Below are 11,716 nucleotides of genomic sequence, written 5' to 3' on the forward strand. Positions count from 1 at the left end.
GAGCTGAGAAAGGTCTACAATTTATCTCCAAGTGTCCTCCTTTCAGGGAGCCAAAAGCATTCTGGAATAAAACCCTCTCACTACCTGGGCAGGAGGCATACTTGATTGGTGCCTTGGATCAAAAGAGAGTAAAGCACCTCTGGGGAAAAAAGGAATTGTTCCCAAAGGAGGTTGAGATTCCCAAAAACGGAGGAAGGGATTTCCAAACCATGAAATATCCCTGGCAGATAATGGACAGAACCCAAGGGTCTGCTGTGATTTTCAACCAATTTGAAAGAGACAGGGAACGAGAGGGTTACGGAAACCAGGCCAAGGGAAAAGGGAAGCAAATTGTGAAATGGAAACTGGTTTACTCTTTTTGGGCCCATCAAGATTGACTGGACAGTGTCAAGTAGGAAATCCCCATTGTCCTCATCAGAGTCCTCAACATTCTCTGAAACAACAGTAAGATCTCTAACCAAATTAGCACTAGAGCCTTACATGGGAATACAACCACCACAGTTAGCTGTCTACAGAACACTCTTAGCTGAAGAAACCACATCAACCTTATAAACAACTATAATCTGTTAATCAGTTGTATGATAAAGCTTCTGTTTCTTTTTCTTGTGAACTTCACTACTAGATACAATTTCTGGGAATAGAGTACTTTGTCTAGCAAGGGGCCTCTTATCCTGAAATACTCCTTCATCTAAAAGTTTTGGTTCTCCCTTACCTATGCTAGGCACTGAAACAGTCCAAGAGGACATGTCTAACCCCTACTCCATAGTGGCTTGCAAAGCTACATTACATGGAGATGAGGCAAAATATAAGTGATCTGCATACTGAGCAATGGCCCTGACAGACATATTAACCGCAGGTTGAGGCACATATTTTTTCTTTTTGGTGCAACTGGATTTGATTGGGGGGTACCAGACTTAGAATCCATCAAGTCAGGGAAGAGAACGCAGCCAGAATAATAAATGACAGTACTGGATAATTTATCACAATAAGCACTTAAAGTTTCTAGTAACAAGTATGTCCCCACCCATAAACTCTGCCAAACTGTGCTATTCTCACAAAAACAGGCTGAAATGTATTGAGAACTTTTACAACTGACTAAAGTTAAAGAATTTCCAGTGCACAAAGTCCAAACACCAAAGCAACCAATGTGCCAAACCAGTATTATAATACAGTTCTACATACTTTATCCATCTTAAACTGCCATAAAATATCATTTAGTAGGAATGTAAACTATATTTTGACAGAGGGGGTTAATCTCTACAGGCCATTCAAATAACCTAATTTGTGGTAAAAATCTGATGTTAAAAAAACACAGCAGCATCAATATATTACAATGTATAAATGATAAAAACTGCAAGTTCTGCAATATTTCTGTGACAAAACATAAAAATAAAGAAAAGTAAAGACAGGTCTTGTTGTCTAACCTCACACTTACACTCTGCTCTTCAGAGAGAAATACTGAAAATTCCACAGAAACAGTAAAAACAAGCATTTGTCAAATATAGAAACCAAATATACACTGCTACAAACAGAAATTCCCACAGGAATTAATGCAAACACTGACAGAAATAAAATACAAAATATCTTTGAATAAACAAAAATAGAAGGATAACAAATTTAACAATACAATGAGAGGAATGGGTGCCCAAAAAGTGGTTATCTGAGCAGTAAACCAGAAAAATCATAAATTAATTCCGTGAAGAGTCACTAGGACCTTCTCCTCTAAAGGGCAGAAAAAGTCTTAACACTCACTTCCTGTCACAGCTGATGGTTTCCTTCTCAGGATATGCTCAGCCAATCAGCTGTTACAGAAGAGAGATGGAGGGGAGTCTGAGCTTCTGAAAGCTAGCCTGGATAACCCAAAATGCCACTAAAGCAGTGGGAATGATGAACATCTATTATAAAACTGAACAATTTTTCCAAAGTTATTTTTTTCATATAAATTCTAAGGTTTTGACAGATGACTAAGAAGCATTTTATTAATATTCAGAAAGAATGATATACGTTTAATTATTGCCCATAATCCCCTCAAACAGCTTATTCACAATCAGTCTCAGTGGATTAAAAATTGCAGAATTTCAAATGTATTAATTAAAAAATACCTAAAATGCCAGATTATACAAAAAATCCAGTTGGGTTCCTGTTGGTGTTAAAATATAATTATCTTGGAATTAAACATGATAACCTAAATGTTGCTCTCTTTTTTTCTGGTTGTAATATGGTATCAGCTGGACTACTTCAGACATTAAGAAATCATATACAGAATTTTAAAAAAAGTTGCAAAGGTTTTTAAATTTAGAAGACATCACTGACTATCAACAGCCAATGTTTTTAAATCAAAATCTAACATTATGTGGCAGAACACAGATGCAGCTCACTTTCCCCTTTTTCAAAATATCAGCATCTTGAATTTTATGGATAAAACTGTAGTAACATTTATGGCAATTTGTACAAAAACATTTATCTTTAATTTGTGTGTTAGTTAGACTAAACAATTTAAGCACTTCTAAAATCCTTAGTGATTTAACATTTCTTACACCAAAAATTAAAATATAGTGTTGTTTTATGGAATTAACTCATAAGGTTATCTGATCTCAGCAATTTATAATTCTTGTTTGAAATTGCTATCTATAAGATTTTATTCTTCAGTTTAGGATAAATATTGTAATACATTTTACCTGCTGGGTAGGAAAAGCTCTGGAAATTGTAAGTTAGCTCCTTTTATAGAATTCTATACACAAAATGTATATTTCATAAAGTTTACAACACATCTTTAAAGTTAATGACTTGCTTTCCTGGATATAAGGGTGGCTTCCAATCCACATAAATATTTGTCAGCTAATATCATACAGATTTCTTTTTTCATTTTATAAATCTGTATTTCCTTTGGGAAACTGTACTCATACAGACTTAAATTAGTATCAAGCTGTTTGAATATTGTTTTATGGATTTTAAACCTTTTTGGAATATAAATTAAATTTAATTTTGGCTATTACAACACATTTTATACTACTACTTATTATTGACTCATAAGGATAAGGATAACTGTCAAACATATAAACAGCATAACACATACAGAAATGCTCTCAAATTAAATCAGGAACTTAAACACTTATTTAATGAATGGAAACTACATGACTGTGCTCTTTGTCTTTGACCTCTATTGTTTATATTGACTTATTTGAAAATACTTTATATTTCACCCTTTACCTTAACGGAGTTGTATTTATGTAAATCTATGCCATGATGTTTTTGTTATGTCAAGAATCTAAATGTTATGTCAAGAATCTAAATGGCAATGCTCAGATCTGCTCTGAGCTACAACAGAATGGCATTAAATATACTGATCCCAAAGATACTGCGAATATCCTGGCAGAATGAGTTAGTGCCAATTTCACCCTCCTCTCACCCCCTAAAGGGCCCATCTCAATACCAAAAGATTGCCAAATTCCAGTAATCATGGCTACACAGGTAGAAACCGCACTCTCCAAAGCTAAGAATACAACATCCATGGTACCAGATGACATCCCGGGCTGTGTACTACATGAACTACAAAATGAACTGGCACCTCACCTAAGTGTCATGTTTAATCATAGCCTTACCTCAGGCTTCCTGCACACTGAGTGGTGCACAGCTACAGTTATCCCACTCCACAAGGGGGATCCACCTTGGATCCCGGGAACTAGCGTCTTCTCAGTCTGACGAGCCTGATCTGCAAGGGCATGGAACGCATTATCATGGAACTTATAAACAAAGACATTGGCAACCTTCAAACACTGGACCCCACCCAGTTTGGGTTCGTGAAGGGCCAATCTTGTCTCCTGAACCTGATTGACTTCTTTGAATCAGTCTCCAGAGCTGTGGAGGAGGGTAAAGCAGTCCACACAGTCTATCTGGACCTCGCCAAGGCCTTCAACACCATCCCCCACTCTGGAATCATAGATAAACTTACTAAGCTGGGCATAAATCCCTATGTCACTCGATGGGTTGTCAACTGGCTTACTGATAGAACCCGGACTGCAAAAGTAGCCGATTCCAATTCCAGTTCTAGGCAAGTGACAAGTGGAGTACCTCAGGGTTCAGTCCTGGGACCACTCTTGTTTGGCATTTACGTCTCTGAAGTACAGGCCAACACTAAGGGACTATGGCTAACAAAGTTCGCAGATGACTGCTAACTGGGAGTCATTATTGAATCCCCAAATGATGCGGATATTCTACAAAAGGGCCTTACAGAAACAGATGCCTGGTGACAGAGCCATGGGCTCAAGCTTAATGCCAAGAAATGGATAGTTATCCCCTTTGGAAAAAAACATGTACCCATGAATTACCACATAGGTGGCAGTACGCTAAACACTGAAAGTGTGATGAAAGACTTAGGGACACAGGTGGATAGTGGTCTTACCTTCGATAAATATATCACCACAACAGTCAGGAAATCCTTCTATGTGGCACACCTCATCACTAAGGGCTTTTCATCCAGAAAAAAGGAGGTCATTGTCCCACTATACTCATCCCTCATTAGACCCATTATAGAGTATAACACCCCATTTGGTATGTACCTCACAAGACATCTGCAACAGCTGGAAAGGCCACAGAAATACCTCACTAAACGAATTACAGGCCTAAAGCAGATGCCATATGCTGATCGTCTAAACAAACTTCAGCTATACTCTGTGGCATATTGTCTACTCAGAGGTGATCTCTGCTTAACATACAAGGCCATGTCAAACCCTAAGCTGTTGGACATGCTCCACAAAGAAATCCCAATCCCTCAGAGCCACACGCTCCAGGGATCTAAACCTTGTCATCACAATGAACAAAACATGCTGGAGGGATAGGTTCCTGACCCAGAGACTCCTCATACTCTTGAAGAGATTGCCCATACATGTCAAGACGAGTGCCTCCTTGGCCCTCTTCAAAAGGAACCTTGATGATTGGATGGGAGATCGGAAATTCACCCCGGGGATCATGTCAGTCACCCTGCTAGACAGGGGTCCAGGGAAGTAAATATTGTGGGAAGAAATATCCAGGGAATTGTTATGGCTAGGCTTGTATAGGCCCTAGGGCCGATAGCCTAGTACCAATCTGTGAACCTATGAACCTGTGTTAGTGATGTAATAAAATAAATTTACAACAGGAATGCAATAGAAATGACAGCAGTTTATCATTACTAACCTGCATGAGTCTTTATATGACAGTCAAGAGTAGATTTGACTGTAAAGCTCTTTCCACACACTCCACATTTATAAGGCTTCTCTCCTGTATGGATACGAACATGTCTACAAACAAATTAAAAATTTAGTTCCATTGTGGTTTCACTTATTCATATAAAATTTTAACAAGGAATTAAATAAAAATATATTATTTTACCCTGAGTTGCAAGATATCAATTATATTAATGTTAAGTTTTACCAATAAAAATACACCAAGAATGGAACACGAGACAAGTTCATTTACAATAAAACAGTAACCCCTAACACTAACAACCTAATCTCTCTGCAGTTCACGCTAGATCCTATCTCAAAGTCCTTACAATTCAATCCTTGTTCTCTATAACCAACTTAAAATCACACCAGAGAAAAAAAAGAAGAAGAATCTTAGGGGAAAAGCAGAATCTCATAATTTACAATCTCCCCTCATAGAAGCCATTTATAGCAGAGTTTCTCAGAAACTGACAAGAGAAACTCAGAATTTCCAATTGCCCTTCTCGGAAGCTCTTTACAGCAGCATTTCTCAGAAAGAAAGGTCAACTTCTCAGGGGAGTAATCAACATATTTCTTAAGAGGTCCAAACACAGCTGAACATTTTTTTTTACATAAATAAAATTTTGAATTTAGGTTCGGTTTCCAGAAGAACAAGTTAAATTCACCTGGTTATCAGTCATGTATTTAAACATGTCACTGCAAAATGATGATGAAGGAATAATGGTCTAAGCCAGATACCATATTTGTATCCTTCCATATACTGTATGACAAGGGTCCAGTTCTGTAGAATGCATACACACACATATATATATATATATATATATATATATATATATATATATATATAGCCAGTAGGTACAGTTAAGCAATTTACTTTACCAAAGACATACTTTACAAAAGATGCTTTTTTGGTATGGGGGAAGCTCTCTGTGAAAAAGTCAGAGGACCATGCTATATACTAATCTCTAGTGGTTCTTTATATTTCCTGGTAGACTCTTGTCTAATTATGATTATTAGCATAACTGTGCTTTGCAGGGCATCTAAAAATCTTCTGGGACCACTTCCAAACAGAAGTTGAAGACAGCATAACACATTCAAATAGAAAATAAAGAAAAGTTAAAGGATAAAGATGAAAACAACATGGCTTACTGAAAGGCATTATACCCAAAACATGAAAATTTGCAGATCCTACAAGGCACGTTAGTGTGGCAAATCTATGAAACACATAGAAGGCACATACAAGGCTATTGGCATGACACAGGAAAGTAATCCCCAAACTAATTTCTGAATATTCAGCATATGGGGTAATGGATTTTTAATCAACGATGTAAACTAATTTCTGAATATTCACCATATGGGGTAACATGGATTTTTAATCAACAATGTTTGACACAATAATTTATTGTGAAAGGTGAAAGCGCTAAGTCTCTACTTATGAATAAAGCTTCTTATAATACCATTATTGCTGTTTCTCAGACTTGTTTTTATTTTTACTTTGGATTAATATGGATTTTTGGCTACTCTTCAGTATGTCTGATACCTGCTGACCAGATGTATTTTGTCTTCATTAATCAGCTGACTTTGTAAGTAAAAATTCTAAATATCTTTCCTTATGATGACATCCCTGTACCAATGAAGAGTAGTTCCAGGCCATTTACAATATGTGTGACCATCTGATCTCTTGCTAATATTAAAAATCTAATAAAACAAAAGCTTTAATGTTTAAAACAGTATCATGATGACTTTAATTACTTGAAATACTGCAAGACTGTAATTGTTAGTAAATTTAAATACCATGGGGAACGAATAGATTGCTACTTACCACAGTTCTGTAGTAAACACAACCTGAACAGCTTATTTTTTATTTTGAGATTTGATATGCTTAGTGATTCATTCACTGAAACTGTTCATCAGCTGTCCATCATCCAGAAAGGACCCAAATTAGCTTAATCCTGTTTTGTTTTGTTTTGTTTTTTTGCCAATACAGCACTTGACCAAACTGGACTCAAATGTTTTGTTCTTCATCTTCACTTAAAAAATTTGATACATTGCCCTGTTTTATTCAATTCAGCTTCATGAACTAAACAGGGAGAAACATATAAACTCAATTGTCATTACTGCTTTCAATGTGCTTAAGTCTACTGGCATAACACAGTTATGGTCACCCCTCAGTCGTAACTGTTAAAAACTTGCACAGATGACTTTGACTCCTTTATAAGCAATTTTGAGGCACTGTTCCTATAGCAATACTGTGAAAAATGCAACTGTTGTAAGTGTGTCTTAGACCACATAACCTAAATGAAATCAATGTTTAACTTCCTTATGCAATGATCTGTGCCTTCTTAAGTGGCATTTGCTATCAGAAACATCCATCCGGGTTTCTGAATATTGCACTTTAAATGTATGCATCACCCAAAACAACTCTTTCAATGTTGGTGAAATATTAACCTATGGCTATGAGTTTTTACCACACCCTTTATTAAAGTCTAACATTAGGGTAAACATATTTGCACACACAACTGTTTTAAACGAGAACCGCACCCACAGACTGAAAAAATGTGTTTATTTTATCAAGTCTTGATATTTCCTACATTTTAACACTACTTTTGGACTCAATATACTTTTCTTTTTTTTCTTTTTTTTTTTTAAACTGTAATTCCATTTTTTTTTTTACTGTAATTCCAGAGTCTGCCCACATGGCGTCCAGCAACTTGATTTTTTTAGTCTACCTCCAGGTTTCTCACAATGCAGGGTTTGGCTTTAAAATATTACATCATAGCCCCTAAGCTCCTGTCAATGCATTGACTTTAAATGTGTTTTCACATATACCCTGCTTTCTTTTAGTCAGTAAGAGTTAAATACCATTTCTTGCTTTTCAATGCCTACTTAAAAGACAAACAGGGATAACCACTATTCTTAGCACATGAACTTTGTCTCCTGCTGTGAGCTATCAATCACAAAAGCAAACCGCTCAAATTTGCCACTTTGACAGAAACGAAGGGAAGGTGTTTACGGCTAAAGGTGACAAGTTTACGGACTACAACTCAGGCAGAACAAAATAATGAAAACTGGCCACTTTAGAAAGAAAAAGAAGTAACAGGCACTGAAAATACTGTTCTGTGTGATTATCCCTGCTTGCCTTTTAAGTAGTCATTGAAAAGCAAGAAATTATAAATGAACGTAAAAGAAAGCAGGGTATACATTAAAACACATGCAAGGTAAATCCACTGACAGGAGCTTAGGGGGCTATGATGTAACATTTTAAAGCCAAACACAGCAATGTGGGATACCTTAAGTTAGACTAAAACATCAAGATGCCAGACCCCATGTGTGCAGAGTCTGGAATTACATTTAAAATATAAAAAAAATGTTACACACGTCCAAAAGTGGTGTTAAAATGTAGGAAACATCAATACATGATGAAACAAACATACTGTTTTCAGTATGTGGGTGCAGTTAGTTCTCCTTTAACTTACAGATTTTGGGTAGCTTTAAGGGCTCTGGATAAAACTGCTATTTTATTCACAAAATTAAGCCAAAAGGCTTTTTTTAAAGAAAATAGAAACTTATGTCATAACAGTTTTTGTTTTTACAAGGGGACACATCTCTACTACCTAAAAGATCATCTGTGTGAAAGACTTAAGGAGTCTGTGATCTTAATCCATGAGAAAAGCATGAACTTTGTAGTCATGGAGAGTGAATCAGTACAGGAAGCCTCAGTAACTGGAATCTTACAACAAACTGTGGTGCACACATTGGACAGAAAAGTAAATACAGACTTGAAAACTTACTGAGGGTCTGTTTTGGATGACACAACAATATCACCTTAGATCAGATACTGTGTTAAAACAAGATAAAGATTTGTTTAAGTACACGTGCATGAATATTAAATATCTGTGGCCTACAGTTGATGAGGATGGATATTATGTAGATGAGAAAGGAGATGAGATGCTATGAGTAGATAGCAGAATTAAGAAACAACTATCATTTTTATAGGTAAAAACAAATAAGATTTGTTTTCTGCAGAAAAAAAAATATATATTTGAAGGATGTATGAAAGTGGACTACAAAATGTAAATGCATGATACATAAAGAGATTGGGATGTTATTGCAGATGTATACTGCATATAATTTGAGGAAGGTGGTCATTTTAAGGAAATAATGATGAATGAAAAACTAGATTATTCAAACAAAAACAAAGAAACTTGCATGAAGTAAGAAATACTTGCTAGTGTGATTCACACAGAATGTACAAGTAAGGAAGTTGCTATACAGAGAGATGAAATGAAACAGGGAAAAAAGAAAAAGAAATAAATGCTGAAGTAATAAAAAGAAAAAAAGATAAGCGTGCTATAAACAAAGGAAAATGGTATACTGCCCCTCAAAAATGTAAGGTAGTAATGCTTTCAGCTGAAGAAGAAAGCACTTTTGAAATGGAAACTGGGTGATTGGGCAAGCAAGAGGTTTCTAGGGCAGGGGGATAGACAAAGTGAAGTTTAAGGGAAGGAAAAGAAAATGCTGTCTGAGAATATAAACAGCTTGGTGAAATGAGAATATGCATTAAAATAACCTAAACAATTTGTCCTGGGTTTTTTTGTATTATTTTTAAAAGAAAACGTCATGATAAAATCATAAAAGAGACATCTCCTTGGTGCCATAGGAAGAGTATTTGACAGGAACAAAAATTACGAGGGCTCAATTAATAACTTCGTCATTGGTGGAGCTGGCAAGCCCATTTGAGAGCAAGTGACTGACATCAGCTCACCTATATTGGGTTGAGGGTGGCAGTCTGCTCCACTGCATGAGTGGGTAAATGTTTCAGTATACAACAGAGAGGCCAATACCTGGGTGTCTTCTTCACTTCAGCTTGTGCATGGAGGTATCCATGAGTCAAGTATTGTGGGGTTATGCAGACATCTGTCTCCTTTACTGACATGTGGAATTAAGCCAGCAAAAAGCCACTGCATCTTCCTGGAAGATGGGCCTTTGGATGGTCTCTCACCCTACTAAAGGTCACTGAACTGGCCGCTACTATGCAGGAACGGGTGAATTCAAGTTCAGAATGAGAAGATAATGGTTAGTGAGCAAAGAAAGATAAAATGACTTATTAAAAAAACCCTAAAAAGTGGGAAAGTGGATGAGGGGAATTATTGGAATCAATGAGGTACAAAGGCATTCAGGTAATATTATGCATGAAACAGGAAGTGGAAGGTGGATATAATTAAATATAAATATAGGCAAAACCACAGTAGTTGCTATAAGAGTTTAAAGAGAACAGACATTGACATTAAGTGCATCTGCTCTACCACAGGACAGAAATAAAGTGAAATTATGGAGGAATACTGAACTATAAGCATAAAGAAAATAGACATTACAAAAGAATAAACTGTAACGTTACAGACAGGGAAGCAAAGGAATATGCTGATAAGGTTAAAAGAGGCAGAGCCAAGCTGGCTGAAATACTTACAATCGGGAAAATCTTATTACAGACACAGATCAACTTTCTACAAGAGATCAGAAGATTACTGCAAAAAGGATGCGCACAATAAAATGAGTTTACAGAAGCACATAAGTGTAGACCAAATAATGGGAACAATCATAGTAAGGAAGTAGTTATTTATTTATTGTTTTTGATTACTGTGGAATGTCCAACTGAGCTCAAAACCCATTCTTAGCACAAGCCTTGGCAGAAAAGCTCCAAGATAGAAATATGTGCATACAAAAAAGGGTACAGGGTACATATGCAAACAGAGTATGGGAAGTGCACAAAAATAAAAAAAAAATACTAACATTGTAATGTCTTAGTAAACATACAGAGAATAGAAGAAAATCGACAGTAACTGTAATTAACACCAGCAGTTAGTTTGTATTCATTCAAATTCTGATAAGTGCATAGACATTAATTACAGTTATTTAATATAGGCAGTTTATGTTCATTCAGACAACTGTCATTACATAGTGAGTAATTCCAGCTTTTGAGATCATATTCTATGAGCTTAGAGATATGTTTAAAAATAATAAGAACCAATATTGTAGTAAAGAGGTAGAGGAAATATGCAAGGAGTATTTCTAGACAGAGACAGATACATGAGGAATAGACATAATTATGGTGTTGAGAGTAGTGATTGTCATTACAGACAACAGAGAAATATAATGTCTCCTATTCTGGGCCCACAACAACTCCTACTTTCTTTCTCCTCCAGCTATATGTACCATAGGCAGAAGTATATTATTTGCCCAAATGAAAAATGTCCTATCACTTATAGCCAATACATTCAAGGAAAAGCTGCACAACTCTGCAGTCACTGTCTATATGTCACATCATAACCATCATCCATAATAAGAACACAACTGCCACTCCATTAAAAAGGGTATATGGCTGCTACCCATAAAAAAAGGACCAACCTCTTACTACGTTTACTAGTCTTTAAACTCCAACACTAAAACACAATTACTCCACTCTCCATTACACTGCTACCTATCGCAAAGCCTTCAGCTTCAGAAATTAATCA

General features: G+C 36.1%; 1 protein-coding gene across 1 annotated transcript in view; it reads right to left on the reverse strand.

The window, feature by feature from the left end:
• Nucleotides 1–11,716, reverse strand: part of ZNF236 (zinc finger protein 236) — a 1,651,223-nt gene that overhangs the window by 616,965 nt on the left and 1,022,542 nt on the right. Inside the window, exon 21 of the mRNA XM_044067103.1 lies at nucleotides 5,176–5,279. Coding sequence (XP_043923038.1) covers nucleotides 5,176–5,279 — 104 coding nt within the window. The remainder of the gene's footprint in view (nucleotides 1–5,175; nucleotides 5,280–11,716) is intronic.

The sequence above is a fragment of the Protopterus annectens genome, chromosome 3.part1, assembly GCF_019279795.1.
Source record: "Protopterus annectens isolate FY-2018-M chromosome 3.part1, PAN1.0, whole genome shotgun sequence".
NCBI classification, from domain to species: Eukaryota; Metazoa; Chordata; order Ceratodontiformes; family Protopteridae; genus Protopterus; species Protopterus annectens.